The sequence below is a fragment of the Tachysurus fulvidraco genome, chromosome 13, assembly GCF_022655615.1.
Source record: "Tachysurus fulvidraco isolate hzauxx_2018 chromosome 13, HZAU_PFXX_2.0, whole genome shotgun sequence".
NCBI lineage: Eukaryota > Metazoa > Chordata > Actinopteri > Siluriformes > Bagridae > Tachysurus > Tachysurus fulvidraco.
This window is the reverse complement of record NC_062530.1, coordinates 5,274,840-5,297,339: the sequence shown is the minus strand read 5'-3', so window position 1 is coordinate 5,297,339 and position 22,500 is coordinate 5,274,840. Positions and strand designations below refer to the sequence as shown.

The window sequence follows — 22,500 nt, the reverse complement described above, 5'->3', positions numbered from 1 at the left end:
ATGTCAATGCAAATGTTGAGAATTACTTGTGGTCCAGATGAATTGTATAAAAGTGAAAATAACAAAAACGATAGATCTGAAGAACAATCTAAGACACCTAAAGACTGATTATTATACTGGCAATAAATCTTCCAGTAATGTAGCTTAGCCACTGCAGTGTGTCAGCCAACTCTCCTTTTATAGGGCAACATTTATTTCTTTTGTCCTACATGGATGTCTCAGCAGTTCCCATACAATACATTTTTTTCTGATATAAAAGGACTTTTTAGGAATATCACATTTCTTGCAAATTCATTCATAAATTCATTCATATACCCAGAACTGTTAGTAGATATCTTTTTTTGTACTAACTCTATTAAACATTTAAATCTAGCATTTAAACTCAAATAAATCCCGACTGCCTGATGATGCGGGGACTAATCAGTGGAGAACCCACCTGGATGCCACCCGGAAGTACTTCTGTATAAAGTAGCAGATGATGGCTAGTGGGAGCAGAGCGATGAGGAAGACTGGGGTGATGTAGGATATGATGCCGACCGCCGACACACACAGCAGGGTGGAGCGGCTCAGACACTCGATGGTAACCGGGATGTGCTAGATTTAATTCAGTTTAGTTTGTTAGTGTAGTGATCATTTTTGTATAAAGCCTCTATCCACATGTGTACTCGAGAACAGAGATTAGGTATCGTTAAGATCTCAACCTTTCAGAGGAAAAACAATTAATAATACTCAAAAAAAAAAAAAAAGAAAGTCCTAAGAGGCCATGCACTATTAAATTCTTTTCTTTCTTATTTTCTCATTATCGCAGACCTCAAAGACTTCATCTTAAGTTTCGGACACTTATGTGGAAGTTTGTCAAAGCGAAAATGCGATAATCCAGGATGCTGCGTTCCTGAGCTTTTCCTGCCTCTTGTCACGATGAGACAATCCAAGACAAGAAACAAGCACACAGATAAACAGGCAAAACCAAGCAGAACACTGAGCGGAACAGGAACAGAGACATAACCAGATGACATACTACACCAACAACGACTAACCCCAGGGAAGTGAACAAACAGAGTAGATATAGTGAACAAGAACCAATCCCAAGGCGGAGACAATCGAAGACTAAGACAAAACACTTGGGGAAAAGATTGAGTGCAATTAATGTCCATGGTAACAAATAAGTGGGCGGGGCCAACAATTCACAGCAGGGAATGACAGCAGACAGAAACAAAGGAAAACACAGACAGACTCTTTACACCTCTAGAACATGATCTAATGCCGAGATCCTGAGAAAATGAAGTCGTGATCACGAGAAAACAAGAGGGAAAAAGACATAATAATGCATAGCTTCGTAGGATCTCTGTACACATCACATCACATCACATCACTCCTTTACTGATTCATTTTCCTATAACAGTAAATCGCTTTACTCCTTACTAAGCTCTTTATTTACAAATATCTTTTAAAGAACCCCTGGTGTTTTTTTTAAAATACATTCATAGAGTCTCTGAACAAGTGCTCATAGGTTTCCATTAAATGCAGTTAGTATGGTAACATTTTAATGGTTATGAATTACTGATAATTACAAACACTATACACTATTAAGTATCAAAGTTAGGGATTAGGGTGGAAAAAAAAACTTTATATCCTCTCACTGCCTGAAATTAGTTTCTTGAAAAAAATAAGGTGTCTATGATCTGACCTGATCGATGACGTTGATGTCACCAGAGAATCGGTTCAGAATGTTCCCAAGAGGAGTCGTCTCAAACAACCTGAAAAGTTAGAATACTGAAACTCTGTTTAAGAACTACAAAAAAATAAAACATAAAAAACTCTGTAAAGAAAAGGCTGGTGTTTGTTAGGGACACTATTACCTCATCGGAGCCAAGATGATGATACGGAGAAGACTGCAGTGGAGCTCCTGTGCCACCCGAAGTCCCATCCACTCCACGGCCACAGATGTGATTAAACATAACACGATACCAAGAAAACACAAGCCACAAAACACCTGCAGGTTCAGGGAATGAGTCAGCACACAGTTCTGGGGTCAGCGATAGAGAGAGGAGAGAGAGGGGGAGTGAGAGAGAGAGAGAGGGAGAGAGAGAGAGAGGGGGGGGAGTGAGAGAGAGAGAGAGTGTGTGCGTGTGTGTGTGTGTGTGTGAGAGAGAGAGAGATGGAGAGATGGAGAGCAAGATGGAGATGGAGAGAGAGAGATGGAGAGAGAAAGTTGAAGAGAGACAGAGAGAGAGAGAGAGAGAGAGAGAGAGAGAGAGAGAGAGAGAGAGAGAGAGAGAGAGAGAGAGAGAGAGAGAGAGAGCGGATAGAGAGCGATATCGAGATATAGCGCTCTCGCGTCTCGAGAGATCTCATCTTACTCTTATATATTTATAGAGATAAGATAGATAGAGAATAGGATATAATAATAAAGTTCAGTGAGACGCTTCTTTAGTTTGGCACTAATATGATGAGGTTCATTGAAATTAACATTTAAACTTAAATGAATCCTGACTGCCTTCATAAATCTGGTAAAGTGCTAATATGCTACAGAACCCCATCCAGGGGCCCCTAAGTCCATAAGTATAGACCCCAGGCTCCCCACAAGCCTGGGTAGCATACATGGTTCAGACATATAGATGAATGGATTATTATTAATTTTACAAACTTCTGATATTTTCACGGTTGAAGACAAACATCCTGGGATCGTTGTTATGGCATTGAGCACTGATCACTGTAGGGATCCTGAATAACTTTGATGTGTGTGTATGTGTGTGTAGTGATAAGTAGGTTTTATTGGTATATCCCTCATCCAATGAGCTTCTTCTGATCTTCTGAACGGTAGAATGGAATTGAAGATATTTTCCTACTTTGGTTATATAACATCGTGCTACATAGCTGAAATTTAAACCATTCATGCTACTAGAACTAGAAATGATGTAACCCAGAATCAACAAGACGATTTCACGTGTTGCAAAATATTCTGGTTTGGATGGCTGAAAAACTTTAAAGACATCATCGTCCACACCTGTGAGGTTGTGCAGTTCCTCTCCGTGCTGTCCGGACGAGCTGTGATGGCCTGAGACGTCCAGTGGGCGAGCCAGTAGTCTATGGCTAGCATGAGGGAGTGTTTGGTGAGCTGTGACAGGATGAGTAGTGAAAGCAGCAGGAGGCCAGCTGTTCGCAGGTACGTCCCTAACGAGCCCCACAGCATCGTGTTCCTCTGACGCAGCTCGGTTGTCAGGCTGTCCTCATCTGTACACAGGGATCCATCTTCGGGGAACAAACACCGTAGTCAGACTGGAGCTTCTCTTTCCACAGAGGTTTAGTGTAGCTCATGAAAAGGTGGCAGAAATTTAAAAACATCTCAGAACGTAATGTGTAATAATGCAATAATGCACTTTATTGACAGCAAAGCCATCAGTGTTAAATGAACACAGACTTCGTTGCGTGTTTGTTGCTGGTAAACTGAAATAACACAAAGACGTTGTTGAGATTAAGACCAGTGGTAATCAAGTCAAATTTGTAAAACTCTTCATAAACATGCAACATTCTGGGTATGAAATTATGACTGACATAAAGCAGTGACAGTAGTTACCCTTTAATGCTTAACCATCTTGGGTCCGTATTCATTATAATCAAAGTGACGTTAAGTGACGTTATTCAAAGTTGGGTTTTTTTTCTTTTTTTTTTTAGAAAAGTGGGCGATTTCCATTAAAGTTAAAAAGAAGATCCCAGTAAAGATAAAAGTTGTACAAAAAGCATTTTAAGAGCTCATAAGGTCAAAAAAGACTTTTAACTTCTCCTATCAAAATGACTGAAAGGTGAAGAGGGTGAAGAAATGTATTGTGTACAATATTTAATAACGATAGTGAGTTAATAAGATATATAGAGATTAGATCGTGTATTGATTATTTTTGTGACCAATCATATTAGTGATAACATCTAAGACACAGCGCAGAAATGTCACCATATATATATATACAGTATATATGGCATTTAGTGATACACTAACATCTCTGAAACAGAGCCGAAATGCTATAGACGCAGAAATAGTGTCGGAGATGTTTACATTTACATTTGCATTACATTTATTACATACAGATGTTAGATCATCTCTAATATGATCGATCACGAGCATAATCTCTACACGATATAGACTCAAATATCTTAGCATAGAGACAAAGTGATGGCTTATAATAGACCAGATATTAAAAGTCCTCTATTTTCTTTAAAATCGGACAACCAATCACAGTCTTCAAAAGAATGTGTCATACAGTACCTAGTATCAGGTTAAGCCCCGCCTCTTCTCTAAGATAAAAGTTGTTGTATATTCCTTGTCAGAGTTGCTAAAAAGTTTGGTCCTGAATCACTTTCAATTTAAGATTACTAGTTAGAAATTTTTAAGCTAAATTTGGTTCGAATCTTTATGAATACGGGTCCTGGTCTAATTAATTTCAAGAGAAAGAAGAAAGAAAAAAAAAGGCTGATTAGGGAACCACTGTTTATATGCTAATAATGTGATAAACATACTTATGTCCAGCCTCAGTACATGCTTTCAGTAAGTATGTAAATAATGGCAATAAAAAAATAATAAAAAAAAAAACTGTCATTTGAAAGAAATATTTTCGGAATAGTAAGTAATTTCATTTTGTGTTGGGCCACATCACACCAGCACATATTTCATAATAGCACACATACTTTTATACTTACTGTATATGATATCACAACATACTATATCGTTATTCAACACACTGTATTGTACACTCTAGAAAACCCAACACACAGACTTTTCTACTCTGCACATCATATGACAACTACGGAAACGTAAGTTATATACTGTATGTCACTAAGTATCATGCAATAATAAAATACTTCTACAGAAAATAGATATTTTGTTTAATAATTCCTAAACGACCCATGCAATAGTGCTTCATTGTGCTAGAGATGCAGAGAAGCATGCCATCCCAACCTTTAACCTGTCTGACAGTAAGAGAAGAGCCTGGAGATATCCAAAAAGTCCGTACAGGGAAAGCCATGATGGAAAGAACAACAACAGATATAGAGCAAAGAACAGCTGTACAGTAAACACACACACTCGCTCTCTCTCTCTCTCTCTCTCTCTCACACACACACACTCTCTCTCTCTCTCTCTCTCTCTCTCTCTCACACACACACACTGCACAAAAAGTACAGAAAGCATTGAAAGAAAATGATACAGTAAATGCATTGTTAGTTATTTCTTCCCTTATGGATAATGATTAAAATATAAAGATGGTTTTAAAGATGCTTTATGGAATTTGTTGTAAAGTTTCTACAGGAAGTAGAGGAGTCTACACCATTACTACTAGTACTGTCAGGGGTGTAATTATTCTCTATCCTGGTGTGATAGTATATCATGATTAGCAACACTAATAGAATTATATTAAGATAAACATAAATTGATGACATCAGCCATTATTCCTTGTGCAGAATTCCCCTTAATACAATAAATAGTAGAATATTTACCATCATTTCTTCTTTTTTAACAAACAAGCTGATAACGGTGGCATGGCATCATTTTAGATTCCAGAAACAAATGATATAATATCTAATGCTATACAAAATATCTGCAGTGTTGTATGATATATAAAATGCCTAAACTGGAACTTATTCAGATTCTCTTTGTTGATGGTTCATGTCTCTCATGCTGATTAAGAACTCATGTAGTTCTTTTATATGCACATGCTGAGACGTTACCTTCGTCCTCATCCTCTGTGGCAAGTGTGTCTCTGGAATACATCCTTCGGAAACTTTTCCTCTTCAGCTCCACGGCGTTTTCCTGTGAGAGAAACACAGAGGCCATACTGAACACTTTTCACTAAACTTGACATCTGACTATTGGGGAATTCCATTTAAATCTGGTTTTAAAGATTACTTTTCCTTTAATTCACGGTTCAGATATTCTAAACTTATCCTCTCCACATTTAGCACAGCAGCTCTCTATACAAGTCAGATGTTATTGTTTTGGTAGAAAAATGGATGAAAAGATTTTAGAAAAGGAATAGATTTTGCTATTTTATTTATTTATTTGTTTGTTTGTTTGTTTGTTTGTTTACTGACTTATTTATTGACTTAATTATTGAATTAAACTGACTTTTTAGTTAGCTAGTTATTTAGTTAGTTAGTTACATACTCACTAACTTGTTTACTTAGTTAGTTAGTTAGTTACATACTCACTTACTTGTTTACATATTTAGTTAGTTTGTTATATACTCACCTACTTGTTTGTTTGTTTGTTTGTTTGTTTGTTTGTTTGTTTGTTTGTTTTCTGACTTATTTGTTTATTTATTTACTGACTTATTTATTTACTTAATTATTGAATTACTGACTTTTTAGTTAGATAGTTATTTAGTTTGTTAGTCAGTTACATACTCACTTACTTGTTTGTTTGTTTATTTATTTATTTGTTCATTTATTTATTTATCTAGTTAGTTAGTTAGTTAGTTAGTTAGTTAGTTAGTTAGTTAGTTAGTTATCCATCCACTGGAATAACCGAACTTTCCTACGGCCCAATGTATGACTTCTCCCAAGATCTCCCAAAAACGAACTGCATAAAAACGAACAATGAACAATGAACTGCAATCAAACAGTTAATAAAAAACACAATTTCTAATTAATATTATAACAATCTATACTGTATACAATAAATTGCCATTACAAATCTCTACAACACAATGTGAAATATCCTTTTCTACTGTAAATGGATGTCTACCATATTAAACAGTAGCTGACAAAGCTATCAAATTCACCTTATAGAAGAGATGGAAAGTGTTTCATTTCATCACCTTGTTTTGTCTGTTCATCAGAGTTTTCCAGTGTTCAAACAGTTCAAGCTCAGTACACTGGATGTCCTTTATGGTACCTTGTGTCTGGACTGTCCCATCCTTCATCGCTATGATCTTAACGATCGCAGAATAAAAACAGAATGTTGGTGTGGAACAATATAATAACTTCACGGTATGAAATGGAAAAAATATGGATTTACCAGTGATTTCATGTGAGCTACTAGTTTGTCCACACAATGCATTAGAAGAAACAGTATGATGATAAATCGTGTAATATATTAACAGATGTATTGTTTTAGGAAATCGTTGCACTGATTTATATCTTTTTGCTGTGTAGTATCGTGTTAAACACACTTGGACTTGGACATTTGCAACCTGTCTGTGGCTAAGTGAAGTGCACTGTGGTGTGTTTTTTGCTGCATATATATATATATATATACACATCTCAGATGTATAGTTCTCACCCAGTCTGCGTGTGGTAAGTACTGCAGTTTGTGTGTGACCAGCACCACCGTCCTTTTCTCCTGTCTGAGGAACTTCAGTATTCCCTCCAGCATCAGGTGGTCACTCAGGTGAATGTCCAGCGCAGAGAAAGGGTCATCCTAAATGCAACAGGTTACAGGTTAATGAACGGACAACGTGTAGTAAACGGATATGTAGAAGACTCACAAGGACTGGTCAGATTTGAAGAATGTTTATTACCATTAATGTGTGCCTCTGCATTCATTTCTCCTTAGTGTCTACCTGGGCAGGACCAGAGGGGTTCAGGCTACAAGTTTTTTAATTCCCAGTTTAGCCATTTCAATTTAGATATTGATATTAAATCATTGGTACTTAGAGTAGGTCCGGAAATATTTGAGATTCTGTGAACTTTTAATCCTAATATGTTTTTTTAGCCACCAGAGCTAAAATGAGACATACTATATCTTTGGTATTGTGCTTTTATAGCAATTTTTTTCTTGTACTACAGACTTTTTTTTCTTTCTGTTTTGCTTATTTTTGGAAGATATATGTCAGGGATTGTTTGGGGCACATTATTACTCTTCATCTGCCATCAACAGATGGATAGAACATTGGCTGCTATTCAACCTCCTATTTCTTGAAAATATCTGGAACGTTTAAAATATACAGTACCTCATGTTTAAAAGTAAACACTGATCTCAGTATATCAATATAAAGATGGTTTCAGGACATGCTATTACGGCAGACTTTTCAAGAGCCCCATTAAATCATGGCTGAATTTTCTAACAAACTCTCAGTACAACCTACTTCTGGTTAGAGTCTCATCACTTTGGAGGCTGTTTACTGCTGCTGAGGATGGAGCCACGTGGTCAGACTGGAGATACATGGGATTGCTGTGGATAGTACCACTTAAAGACCATTGAGAAGGTTTCTGGAAAATGGTGTTTGCCAAATGCCATCAATTTAAATTTAAATGGTTATGTCTTTGGTCTGTAACTATAACTACCATAATCACTTCTGCATTCAACAGAAAAGACTTCTTATTAAAACTAGAATGAATTCAGCCATTATACTGATGCTCAAACTTATTAGTTGTTCAAAAGCTTCTGGTTACAAAATTAAACCTTACTATACTGTTGCCCATGTTTATTTTGCCTCATAAGGGATCAATTTCAATTTACATATTCAATTGACCCTCCAGGGTCGGGGTTCGATTCCCGCCTCTGCCTTGTGTGTGGAGTTTCCTCCTTCGGGTAATCCAGTTTCCACCCCCGTCCAAAGACATGCATGGTAGGTTGATTGGCATCTCTGGATGTCCGTAGTGTGTGATTGCGTGAGTGAATAAGAGTGTGTGTGTGTGCCCTGGTTGGCCCTCCATATAGGGTGTATCCTGCCTTGATGCCCGATGACGCCTGAGATAGGCACAGGCTCCCCGTGACCCGAGAAGTTCGGAAAAGCGGTAGAATTGTAAATTGTAAAATTTAAATAAGCCTTTCAAGACATTTATATAATTTATGTATTAGTTGCTCTGTGACAATTCCCAGTGTTAGAAGCCGTATACAAACTGCATTAAATTGAATTAACAAACTGTGTGTTAACATGTCCGTCTCGTCTAACGACAGACCTACTGTATAGTCTGTAATCAGCACGACGTGAGCTCAGGAGGAAAATTGAGACAAACACAACAACTGAGTTTTCATTTATGTTTCTTCGTTGCCATTACCTGTGACTGTAATCCTATCCTGCCCTCTGATTGGTGGATTGAGAAGATCATAGCAGCAGTCACAATTTTTTTTTTTTAATTAATGTCAGAACGTTGTCATTACTTGTCTTTGGTTACAGTGGCACTAAAGCAGGTGTTGGCTAGCTTCAAGTCGTGTGTCCTATCTTTACAACTCATGGCCAGAGATTTCTTTTTAAGTGTGCCATTTATTTTTTGTCCACAAAATCAGGATATAAATCATAAAGCATGAACCAGATACATTGCACTCACCAGGAACACCACTTTAGAATGCTGATAAAGAGCTCTGGCCACACCGATGCGCTGCCGCTGGCCACCAGACAGAATAATTCCCTGAGAAAGAGACAGAGAAACCTGAACAACCACACACATACACCTATATATACACACACACACACACACAAACACGTACCCTTTCTCCGACCACGGTTTGGTCTCCTTGTGGAAGTGCGTCGAGATCAGGCTGGAGCTGGCATGCTTCGATCACTGCTGCATACCTGAAGACAAAATATACTTTAATTCCTATGCAAACGTACTGTTTTATAATATTTACCTTCATGAATATCATTTTTTACTTGCGTTATTTTCACCCCTGTCTTCAGGATATACTGTATATATAATCCGTTAATTAATTCATTAGCTCTACCTCCATTTCCGCTCCTGTAAGATTGTTAAAAGGTCTTCTTCTAAATAGAGCCATAAAACACTATCGGTGGATCAAATCGACATCATTTGCCTGTGGCACAACTTAAATAAGCTTCAGCACACTTCTAAATGATTTTGCTGGACACGTAGGGCACTTAATAAGGAAGTCGTGTGGAGGATTTAATATGGCAGGTCTTGCTAAGGGGCTTGAAAGCCCTATTCAAACAGCATTAGTTTCACACGTGTAGGCATGGCTATACAAATGTACATGTTTCAGTATATTCACACATGAAGATATTTTTCCCCCGATCCTAGTTACTGATTGTGATATTCACAACACAACAAAGATTGAAAAAGTTTTAGAAAAGAGAAAATATCCTCATCATTGGGTCCTAATACAAAAAATATAAAAAGCCACGAGTGCCTGAAAAGGGAAAGGTTTTTTTTTTTTCCTTCTCATTTCTTCAGAAGGCAATTTACTAAGTAGACAAAAGCATTTCAATTTGTTTCAGGGTCGAGATGAAACCAGGCTGAATGAGGTATTGTGTTTGTGCAGAGAAGTGTGCTCGCTCCACTGAAGCACAGAGCACATTTCTGTCTATCAGCAGCCCTGGCTTTTCACTTGACTAACCATGAAATGAAGAAAACACGAAGAAACATGGTAACTGCTCAATCAGAGCTGTGGTGATCTGTACCTTTTCTTGTTAGGGGCCATGTCGAACAAGATGTTCTCCTCCACTGTGGCATTGAGGAGCCATGGCCTCTGAGAAACGTAGGCCACCGAGCCTCTCTTCCTACAAATCAAATCCAGGGACTCATGTACTGTAGAAATAATTATTTAGGAGAACTGAAACTGAATCAATAATTCGCTTGTAATGAGCAGTATATACAATACATACTCTGGTGCTTTAGGGCCGGCAACGTTATTAACAAGCAATCTGGAGACGAGAGAAAAATAAAAAGTAGAAAGTAAATAGTAAATTTTATATAATTCATTAAAATGGTAGTTTTTAAATGATAGAAAAATAGTTTTCTACTGTACAGAGAGATAATATATAATATAGGAATGTAGATAAATAGACAGCACTTCTATTATTTGTCTGATGTGCCAAGGTTAAAGTTAAAAAAAATAATAATAATAAAAAATCTTGACATGCACACAAACACAGAAATATAAACTATCTAGGAGTATAACAAAGTACTGATGTTTAAATATACCAGTACTATTATTATTGGGTTATAATAATAATAATAATAATAATAATAATAATAATAATAATAACAATAATAATAATAACAATAATAATAATAATAATAATAATAATAATAATAATAATAATAATAATAATAATAATAAGTATTAATTATTATTGTTTATTATTATTATTATTATTATTATTATTATTATTTATTTTTTTATATATTTTTTTCTCAATGTTTAATGTTTAATGTAAAAATGTACTGTAGGCTGACTGATCATTCTCCACTTTCTTTCCCCTTTACTATTCTCACCTGTGTTAATAACATTTGTAGACAATTACTGCAACTGTAGAAATATATTAATTCATTTGTAATCATTTTCTGTAAAATTGGAAACCTTCAGATATTGAAAAAGTGTCAGAATCAAACCATTTGCAAAATCTTGTACTGTACCTGTTATTCTCTTCCTCTTCCTGATCTGGTAATCTGTTGGATGTAGATACACAATATATAGCATTAATATGTTATTATTACTAATTATAATTGTTAATAGACACAGCAAAGCGGCATTTGAGGTATGATCTGTGTGGTACTTGTTCCATGTGACACTTCCTGAGATCTTCTGCATTTCCCCCAGAGCTGCTAACAGTAGGGAGGATTTTCCGCATCCTACCTGTCCTACTATCATAGTCAATGCACCTATAACACACACACACACACACACACACACACACACACACACACACACACACACACACACACACACACACACACACACAATAAAAAATCATCTAGCAATATGTACCATTTGTCTTTAGGAAGTGCGAAAGACAGGCTTGTCCTGGGAACACTGGGAATGAGATGGGAATAAACCCAGCATAGGTTGTCAGTCCATCAAATGGCACATACGTTAACATTTTCCACATACATGGAAAACTACATATAAACAGAGATCCTGGAGCTACAAGATTCATTAAAATAATGCACAACTTACCAAAAGGAACCTTTATGTCAATGTTGGTCAGAGTGGGACATCCCTGAGTCCAGGTGAAGTAGCCATTCACAATCTACCATATATACATTTTTCCATTATTCAACATTTAAGTAAGTTAAATACAACCAACATCTGGGAATAAACTGGAAATGAATGCTACCTTGAGACAGATATTCTCTTCATTTCCAATAGACACGCTCAGGTTCGTATCCTGCACTGGTATATTACTGTTCTTGTCCTGTTTGGCTTTGTTCTTCCGGTTAACCAGCCTCGAGGCTTGAAGTTGCAACACATACTACGAACAAAGAAGAACAAACATTATCCTTCGTCCCGTTAGTGCGGATGAAGTGTTTACCGTTACATCTGATTGGAATATTCTCGTGAAATTTGAAGATGGCTGTAGCATGTACTCACGACGGACTTTATGTTGCTGTGGTGCTTTGTATCAGTTGGAGTGGGGGTTTTGGGGTCTTGATCAGGTTCAATCTCTTCACTAGCAAAGAATTCACTAAGTTTCTGCACACTGAAACAGACAGAGACGAAGACAAATTGCACAAACACTCTGTCTGTTTGAACTGAAATAATTTGCTAAGAAATGCTAAAGTACCACAGGTACAATAAAAACACTAATAAATATACAAAAGATAATGTTGTGGTCATAATAATAAATTAGAAGGCGTGACTCTGGCCATGGTGTCTGTACTCTGTGTACTTTGTGAGAAGAAAGAAAGGAAGGAAGGAAGGAAGGAAGGAAGGAAGGAAGGAAGGAAGAATACTAAATCTTTAATCTTACACACATATATATATATATATATATATATTATATATAATTTTTTTATCAATTATCTTTCTTTCTTTCTTTCTTTCTTTCTTTATTTATTTATTTATTTATTTATTTATTTATTTAACATGAATTTGACTTATTTATATATTTTTTCTTGGATTTAAACTGCTTTCTTAATATGAAGTGATTAATTACATTTTAATAACACTTTTTTAAGCCTCTGCTACAGTAACGTAGGGAATGGCTAGGTGCGCACAGCTGTTATGTGCTAGGAATAAAACACAAAAGCATGTACTGTTATAGGGAAATGATCAGTGACATGGTGTGATATGCATTTATCACCCTGATGTTAATTATTTTTGGAGAACTCCATAAAAAGTATAATGTCATATAAAGTCCTGAACTTTTGTTATACCACAGCTGATTTTAAGAATTCCACAGTTCTGTGATTAAAACAAACAGGGAATTGTGAAGAGATGGTCAGACACCTTACAAGTGCTTTGACAGTTGAATGTAGTACACTAGAAAGCAGGAAGAGGGGTGTGACCAAGATGTGGAAGAGTGAGAGAGAAGCAAATGCCACAGCAGGAGACAGAGCAGTGTCTGTAGAGCTGTGTACGTAGGCATGTACTACAAACGTCTGAGGGCAAAATACAAAAAAAATGTATGTTAGACACAGTGTGAGATGTGATGTGTTTCATATTGAAATGTATAGCTGACGGTCTGGAGAGATGTGAGGTTTGGAATAAGCATCAAACTCACTGTAAGAACTGCTGCGATTGGAATGGCAGCGTTTATGAATACTGGAGGAGAAAAAAAGCACAAACTTTAAGACTTTGCATATGAAGAGCCCTCTGTTGGTTAGGAAATGAATTGCAAAAACGTTGCTTATTGAGCATGTTCTTTTATTCTCACAAGCTAGGTGAGTTTGTTAATACAGATTGTTTAAGAATATTGTAATAAAATATTTAACCAACCATTTTATTTAATTAATAAAATTGATAAAAATGAAAAAAAAAATCATTTTAAAGCTGCAATTTTATATATACAATATATATATATATATATATATATATATATATATATATATATATATATATATATATATATATATATATATATAAAATATACTAGATACAAATATACATAATTATATTGTAATAAATTATGTAACCAGACATGACATATTACACACACATTTTATATACATATATATAATATGTGTGTGTGTGTTATATATATGTATATGTACATATAATATTATAAATATGTATATGTACATATTATATATATGTATATAAAATGTGTGTGTAATATGTCATGTCTGGTTACATAATTTATATATATATATATATATATATATATATATATATATATATATATATATATATATATATATATATATATATACGTACACACACACATATATATATATATATATATATATATATATATATATATATATATATATATATATATATATATATATATTGTTTATATAAAATTGCAGCTTTAAATTGAAAAAAAAAAGTTTGACTCAGAAACATGACTTCAGTTATGTAACATCAATCAAAATCATGACTTCAGTTAATGAGAAATGAGAATGTCCTACTAGAGAGGGATGTGTATAGGGCGAAGGCTTGGAGGCTGGTCAGCTCTTTTTTTCTTGTTTCCTCCACACTTGATCTAAAGATGTGCTCCCAGGCATATAATTTCAACAGTTTAATACCTCTCAACATCTCATTAGTCTTCTTAAGTCTTTCACTCGAGTACTCCTGCAATGGAAATATATAATTTCACCCCAATGAACTAGATATAATTATTTAGAATCATCAACTTATCATCAAATTATAAACTTTCTCTCTTAGTTTTTATTTGCATTTCTTACCTCCGACTTGCTCGTTAAGGGTCTAAATCCATAACTGGATGTTCAAAATGCTAAACAAATTCAACTTTGTTTGAATTAGATTTTATTTTCTCATACAGTAGAGGTAAATTATGACTCTCCTCTTTTCATCATTTTCGTTATTAATCTACTGCAAGTCGTCTCCAAGTCCAACTTGTAAATAGTTTATAATTCGTGTTTTGTGTTTATGTTTCAGCATTAACCCCAGACTTCTGCATTTTCTTTACTTTAAACAAGATTTGGCTGCTTTCTCTTGACAAAGAGTTGCGTAAACACAGAAATCAGATATTTTTATCCATACTGAGCCAAGCTATCCCCCCTCCTCCTCCCCCCCCCACACACACAGGACAGCAGGACAAATCTGATTTATCTCTTAAATCCAGTATTTAGACAAATTACAAGCGGCCATGTCCGACCTGATTGTTCAGACTGTAAGTAGATTGACTTGTATTTGCCCAAAGGTTGATATACCAACAATGTTATTGAACACACACAGAATAGTCCAAGTCAAATCTTCATTAATTAACCTGAATTTTAAGAAATTTAATTGCAAATTGTTCCAGACAACATTTTCCACTAGAAATGTAGCATTCATGAAACGTTCAGGAAAATGTTAATGAGAGCTCTGGAGTTCATTAATACAAACTTTGACCAATTGCTTTTAAACTGTACGAGTTTGATTTTTTTCTGCATTGTTTTTATTTAGTTTCTAATTATATTTTATAATTCTATAAAATATTGTGAATCTGTCATTTCAGAATAAAAGAAAAATGAAAGAAGATAAACAAGACTGCTTTGATTACAATTTTTTGGTTTGGTTCTAATTTTTCGTTGTATCTAGTTCACCATGATCAGTTTGTAGTCATTACTGAATGTAAATCAGTAGTGCTGTGAATACACCTTATGATTTATAAAGAAAATTTCTAAGCTTTTGTAAAACTGGTAAAAATGCAAATCTTGTGAAGAAGAGTGACGAACGTGGTCACACGACATCCTGTTCTTGTTAGTTTTCATCTGAATTCTTGTGACTAAGAATTTGTATTAAGTTTGATGCTCACCAGTGTGCTTTTCTGTGTTCGTGAAAGCTGCGTAGCCACAAAGTACTGCATCGGAGCGAGAACGGCGATCACGGCAGCTCCGATCAGAGAACTGATCCCCAGTAAATAGTAAAGAAGGATCACGCCAATAGTGATCTGTTAAGAAAGATGCTAATTTTACAGAGAACAATTTTGTTATAAAGAGTAAACTTTCCTGATGCCTTCCCCTAAACCATAATATTGAACAATCTTTGTTTTCAGGTCATTTGAGAGTTGTTTTGAGGCCTCCATGTTGCCCACTTTTTTAAGGTGGCAATTGGCCATATTAAATACCTTTTCTCATGATTGGATGCAGCTGTCTATGAAGTTCAAGGCTTACTGAGCTCACCAAACCAATTGTGTGTTCCAATTATTCTGTGCTAAGTAGTTACAGGTATTCAAATCAACAAAATGGAAAGGGTGCCCAAATTTATGCACATGTCTAATTTTGTTTTGATGCATATTGCACATTTTCTGTTAATCCAGTAAACCTCATTTCACTACTAAATATTACTTTAGTGTCCTTCAGTTATTTCATAGATCAAAATAAAATCGCTGATCCGAACACCCAAATATTTATAAATGAAAATCATGGAAATTGTCAGGGTTCCTAAACTTTTGCATACGACTGTATTTGATTAGTATGGTGATACTAGATAATATAACATTCCAACAGTCTAAGATCTAGTCTAGTGATAAATGCATGGCTCTCACCTGCACTGGCATGGCACACAGGTTAGGACAAAGAAAGAAGAACCACATGAGATGCTCTGTGTCTCTGGCCACCAGATTGCAGATCTGAGAGATGGTCATATCTCCCATGGACATGTTAGATGTACTCAGGTGCATGATCTTATTGTAGATCTTACACTGAAGAAATGAAACACAGATGGTGGCTCATGTATCACCATGGAATAGCGCTCAGAATGTCATTCATTTGGAAGGCTAAGAATAAACGTACAATTTCAGGCAAATAATGATCCAAACTTTAATTTCAATGCAAGTAATAAAAGTATTGATTAAATATGGTTCACAATACATTTCCCCCCTGAGTGTATGCATAAACTATGTGCGAAAATGCAGATCTGATTTTCTTTTCATTTAAGTCATTTAACTAGTTAGTTATTTCTTAATTCTGATTATGACTGGAAATGTTTTTAGTGTCTTCACAATTTATATTCTACTAAAACATTGTCAGGACTCAGCCCGGACCTTTGGCCATGTGCGTTTGTGTATGTTTCGTGTCACGTGTCACGTGTCACGTGTCACGTGTCTGCCCTGCCTTTGTTTACTTCTCCCTGTCTCTACACACCTGTTCCTCATGTATTAATTGTTGTGTCTATATAACTGTGCCACGTTGCCAATGGCAGGGCGTACTCATCGTCAGTGTATCGTCAGTGTATCGTCAGTGTATCGTCAGTGTATCGTCAGTGTATCATCAGTGTATCCTCGTTCTTTGTCCTGTTTAGTTTTCGTCATTGTTACTGTTTTGTGTTTATTAGTTATTAAACTCTATTCATTTGAAGCTATCCTGCGTATGGGTCTGCCTTCCTCTTCCAGTTGTGACAAACATGTAGTATATGCGGAGGTTACTACACTTAATTCTAAAGAGAATGATATACCTAGCTTTAGGTTGATAGTAGCATTAGCATTAGCAGTAGCATTTTAAACATTCAAACATCAAAATAGCATGAGCTACGACTAACAATTAAGCCAAAATTAATGAAAGATAAATTTAACAGATCCCTAACTAATGAACTTCTGAATAATTTATTACAACTAATAGTTGTAATGACCAATTGAATAATGACCAATCGAATGACTATTAGACGGATTTCTTTATGACATCACAATAGAAAAAAATGTTTAGGTATTCTCTCTCTCTCTCTCTCTCTCTCTCTCTCTCTCTCTCTCTCTCTTTCTCACTCTCTCTCTCTCTCTCTCTCTCTCTCTCTCTCTCTCTCTCTCTCTCTCTCTCTCTCTCTCTCTCTATTTGAATGGTTGATATAAGAACCTGTATGGCTCCCCTGATTTTAATGCCAGTCTCTATAGCAGCATAGTAGGAGGCTTGTAGGAATGTCCTCTGAAGGAGCAGAGCTAGGAAAAGCAGCACAGCCAACACATACGCATTCGCTAAAAATGCCTGAGAAGAAATGAACTGGATGCCTAGCAGCTTGACCTGTAACACACACACACACACACACACAGACAATGTAATATAACAACCCGCATACACACAAGGACAATTCAGATAACACAGATATTTGAATTGTGATCTAAACATGCATACATTGTACAATAGTTACTCAGAAATGCTCAAATGTAAGGTTTGTGCTAAATGCTGTTATTGTGGGGGGAAATAAATAAATAAATAAATAATTTAAAATGCCCCAGAAACCATCACTGCCTAAAACAACAAATTACTGAGCGTATGCTTAGTTTCTTCCGTGAATAACTAGGACATAATATATATGATCGAGGGTGAGCATGCTTTAATCAAATGTTTGCTAATACGTACACAGTGATGCAGACTCTAAATACACACATAATCAACACACATAATTGTTCTATGAAGACATGAACTTCACTTAGTGCTCAGAAATGATTACTGACATCTTGCTTTAATCTACAAGCTCTCTTTACTAAAATGTCACCGACAAAAGCCGTCATGGATTGTGACTCGAAAATGTCACAAATTGTTCAGTGTGTTTTATCTTCTACCAAATTAATCAGTTGTTAAGAAGAAAGACTCCCAAACGCCCGCTCGTTCCATGCTGAAGGGTTTGCTGAATATCAGATAGAGAGTGAAAATAAAGGAAGAAATGAAGGCAATGTGACAGAATCTAATTCTATTTAATGGGACATTCACTAGTGTTCTTATCTCTTCTTATCTTTAAGCTGAGACCCCACACTAATCCCTTGGCTAGGCTTAAATAAAACTCTGTAAAAAAAACAAAAAAACAAATCCTTTATAAATAAAACTTTCATTTAAAAAGAAATATTAGTTACTTTGGGTGTCTGTAACATTTAGAATTCTTCCTTAAAGTAGATAAAATAATATGTTGTGTATTTGGATACTGGTGGCTTGATGGTGTGATTATCACGGCTGATGTGGTGGACGATGCCGGAGATGCACAGTGGTCCAGTGAAGCCCAGCAGATCTGCCACGAAACGGTGAGTGATGCTGAGGAGCAGAGGACCTCCGAACGCTTGCCTCAGAGCATACCAAATCAGCCGTGGGCATCGTGTAGAGATTATACCTCTCTCCTACACCATACACACATCATTTATTTATTTATTTTTTAATTAAAATGTAAAAAAGCGCAATAAGTACTCTTGTTTTTGTGTACCTTCTGAATACTGAAGGCCTTCTGTAGCTTCTGGTAATTGGTGAGCGCTCTCATAGCTATGGGCAGCTTGCCAATGGTTTTCAGGTGGATAGGTCGTTTGTGGGCCGATGTGATAAATGTGTTCATCCACCAGTAAGTGCTCTTGGACAACAGGTTGACGAAAGGCTGAAGGAAACGTACACCGAGGTCCTGCAGGTCCTCAGGAGGTTTCACTTCGGTTGGGTTTGGGAAGAAAATGTAACGCTGGAATACCAGATCAACACATGGACAACAGTAAAAAAAAAAAATAGTAAAGCATCTTCAGGTACAGGACCTAATATTAATCAAACTGTTGTTTGGCTTAAGAAGAACCTTCTTTTCTTTAGATTGAAAATAGACAAGGTAAATCTGGGTGAAGGTTGCGTCATCTTCCCCTAGAAGGCCGAGCAGCTGAGTCATTTTTAAACGACAGGTGAAGGCTAACCTCTTTCTGAAACACTTAAACTAGCACTTATTTTTCCTGTTTGCTTAATGTATTTATATAAAATCTAGACTTCCCAACAGAGATTAAGGTTGATGGTATCTTGAGTCTGTAACCTACTGTAGTTACCAGTGTTAATGTATTTATTGATTGAGAACCTCAAACGATTGGGAAGTCATTTCTGACTATATATGTCTGTCAACTTAAAATAAATAAGGTCTACAATACATCTGTCCTCACTGCAAAGGATATGGTGAGATCCCAAGACCATGGCTTTACCCCTATTCAACCCACCCTGATAAACAGCTTAAAACAGGCTAAAAGTAGTGGGTTTATTATCTACCCAATCCCTGGCAGGGAGGACAGATGGACAGATGTAAATTCTGCTAAACAAACAGTCCGAGTTCATTCTGTGCTGCAATACCATGTAATGCCTTTCTTTTCTTAATCCTGCATAGACTGAAATGACTTTCTGGGAATTAATTTATATAATAGACAGAGAGACCGACAGACAGAGAGAGAGAGAGAGAGAGAGAGAGAGAGAGAGAGAGAGAGAGAGAGAGAGAGAGAGAGAGAGAGAGAGAGAGAGAGATCATCATGAACATCAGAGGTAATGTAAGTGTCCCTATTTGATGTGAGAAAAAGTATCTCAACATAATTCACCTAAAATAGGTCACTTGGAGGCATTTTTATATCAGTGTTAGCTTTGCACCAAATATACAAATTAACTTAAAGTGGTTCTATCTTCAATTCCTTAAATAATTCTGTTTAACTATGTTACTGTTTTACTTTGGGGTATTAGTCACAAGATAACAACAAACCATGGCATGAATGTGCTAATTGAATTGCTGGGTAATTTTTCAGCAATAATATTCACACCTAAACACACACGCAAACACAATTCTCGTCAGTTTCTTTGTCTTTTCTCACCCTGCGCAGTATAACGCTGATCTCTACAGTCAGCAGCAAGCCGTAGATTAAAGCTAGCAAGCCTGTGATGCAGAAGCGCAGTTGCCCCAGGCCGATTCCGTGCTCATCGTACTTTGTGAACTTGATGGTTTTTGCGACAAAGGCCAAAATCCAGTAGATGAGTAGAGCTTCATATAAATGGGAATCACAGCATGATTACATTGGAAAACAGAGAAGTCATGCATTTCCTGAACAATCCACATAATGAAAAACAATTCATAATGAAGACAAAAGAATTATTACGCAGTGTGAGGATTTCATAAAGAGCCATTTTTGGCTCAACAAAAGGTTGTGAGTCTCCAATGTTGGCTGCCTTTAGGATATTTCTGGCATACAGTCCAAATGTCATTAATATTTGCCTCACAATATGCATTAACTCAATGCAAGAACGTCTGTGTGTCTGCTTAGAGCTCCAAATATCCACAACTATATCTGTTTTCATATTAAACTCAGACTTTATGTGGCCAAAACCAGAATAATTATTTTCTGTGTGTGAATTTTGAGTGTGTGAGGCAGAGGTGGGAGTAAGTCACACATGTGCAAGTCACAAGTAAGTCTCAAATCATGAATGTCAAGTCAAAGTCAAGTCGAGTCTTTTTCAATATTTGTCAAGCAAGTCTCAAGTCTCAAATTTGCGACTTAAGTCTGACTCGAGTCAAGTCGAGTCCCCCATCTCTGAATCATTTATCTCAAGTCCGGGTCAAGTCTCAAGTCATGAATGTCAAGTCAAAGTCAAGTGGAGTCTTTTTTTAATATTAATTTTTATTTGAATCTCAAATTTGTGACTTAAGTCTGTCTCGAGTCAAATCATATGACTCGAGTCCCACATCTCTGGTGTTAGGTTCCTTAACTTATATAACTTGAAGATAAGCTTTGTTTCAGTAGTCAGGATAATTACTTTAGAGAATAATTTCAGTTTTATTTTTGAAAACTTACAAACTTGAGTTCAATATCCAAAACTTATAATGACAATAACAGTGGTGACAAAATAAGTTCACACAAATTAAGCAAGCTTTATCCATATATAGCATTTAGCAGACACCTTTATTCAGAGCAACTTACATTTTATAGAACTGAGCAAAAGAGGGTTGAGGGCCTTGCTCAGGGGCCCAGCAGTGGCAGCTTGGTGAATCTGAGATTCAAACTTACAACCTTTCAATTGTTAACCCAACACCTTCACCACTATGCTACCACATCCCTTTTATAGGTTGTACATTAGCTATCACGTTTTACAGTGTTGAGATTGGAACGCATTGGAAACACAGTCAGAGAAAAAATACTCTTTTTCCATTCCACAAATTCAACAAATTAAACATACTACTGGCTAGTACTGCTGTGATTGACATGAAAGAAGAAAGAGTGTCATCCTTCCCATCCAAATAGAATGGACAGAATTGGCTGTGGAATCAATGTGACAACTTGCGACGCTTTTCTGCCGCACAACGTAAAGAAACACTGTGGACTAATTCGACACAACAACCTTGACCAGGCAGATACTAAGGATGACTGAAGAAGACAAAAATGTCCTCTACATACCTAACAGAAGTTTGGGAAAATTGGAGGTCTCTATATTGTGGTAGTAGACTATGGAAGTTATAGCTGCCAGAATGCCCAGTCCAGCAGGCATATAAAGATGGAGGTGGCGAGATTGGTTAAACCTAAAGAGAAACATCCTGTTAAGATCTCAAGCCATTAAATAAGACCACAATGGCTATGCAGCACTTGCTCATTATTGTATATAGAAACTGCCTCATTATATATTTATATAATGAATGCTAATCCTCTAAAACGGATAATACTCTACGATGTAGTGTTTAACTGTATGGATTATGTAACAATCACTCACCCATCTGAGACAATCCCCTCAGCAACCTCACACACCAGCACAAACAACAAAGCAGCTGTGAGTAACCAGCGCAGGTTATGGCCAGGAAAGTGTAGCCATGTGCTGTGATGGATATGAACCTTAGAACTCTGGCTGCCCCAACCTACATTACAAACATACAAGTTAATGACAGGGTAAATCAGATGATGACAGGGTAAATCAGTTGATCACACTCTTAAAAGCATGTAGAACTCTCTTTGTTTGATTCCAGGATTCCACAGC

The 22,500-nt window shown here is 36.2% G+C and overlaps 1 protein-coding gene across 1 annotated transcript in view; it reads right to left on the bottom strand.

Moving 5' to 3' along the window:
* abcc8b (ATP-binding cassette, sub-family C (CFTR/MRP), member 8b) overlaps positions 1-22,500 on the bottom strand; it is a 34,669-nt gene that overhangs the window by 10,466 nt on the left and 1,703 nt on the right. Inside the window, exons 3-30 of the mRNA XM_047822430.1 lie at positions 22,240-22,381; positions 21,930-22,051; positions 20,355-20,521; positions 18,965-19,207; positions 18,693-18,881; positions 17,629-17,793; positions 16,329-16,484; positions 15,597-15,731; positions 14,245-14,407; positions 13,395-13,435; positions 13,121-13,272; positions 12,263-12,371; positions 12,009-12,143; positions 11,849-11,921; positions 11,448-11,553; positions 11,308-11,340; positions 10,554-10,592; positions 10,350-10,448; positions 9,422-9,506; positions 9,262-9,363; positions 7,271-7,408; positions 6,807-6,920; positions 5,719-5,800; positions 4,952-4,981; positions 3,008-3,252; positions 1,860-2,026; positions 1,688-1,757; positions 437-594 (exon numbers count right to left, since the gene is read on the bottom strand). Of these exons, the coding sequence (XP_047678386.1) occupies positions 437-594; positions 1,688-1,757; positions 1,860-2,026; positions 3,008-3,252; positions 4,952-4,981; positions 5,719-5,800; positions 6,807-6,920; positions 7,271-7,408; positions 9,262-9,363; positions 9,422-9,506; positions 10,350-10,448; positions 10,554-10,592; positions 11,308-11,340; positions 11,448-11,553; positions 11,849-11,921; positions 12,009-12,143; positions 12,263-12,371; positions 13,121-13,272; positions 13,395-13,435; positions 14,245-14,407; positions 15,597-15,731; positions 16,329-16,484; positions 17,629-17,793; positions 18,693-18,881; positions 18,965-19,207; positions 20,355-20,521; positions 21,930-22,051; positions 22,240-22,381 (3,460 nt within the window). The remainder of the gene's footprint in view (positions 1-436; positions 595-1,687; positions 1,758-1,859; positions 2,027-3,007; positions 3,253-4,951; positions 4,982-5,718; positions 5,801-6,806; positions 6,921-7,270; positions 7,409-9,261; positions 9,364-9,421; positions 9,507-10,349; positions 10,449-10,553; positions 10,593-11,307; positions 11,341-11,447; positions 11,554-11,848; positions 11,922-12,008; positions 12,144-12,262; positions 12,372-13,120; positions 13,273-13,394; positions 13,436-14,244; positions 14,408-15,596; positions 15,732-16,328; positions 16,485-17,628; positions 17,794-18,692; positions 18,882-18,964; positions 19,208-20,354; positions 20,522-21,929; positions 22,052-22,239; positions 22,382-22,500) is intronic.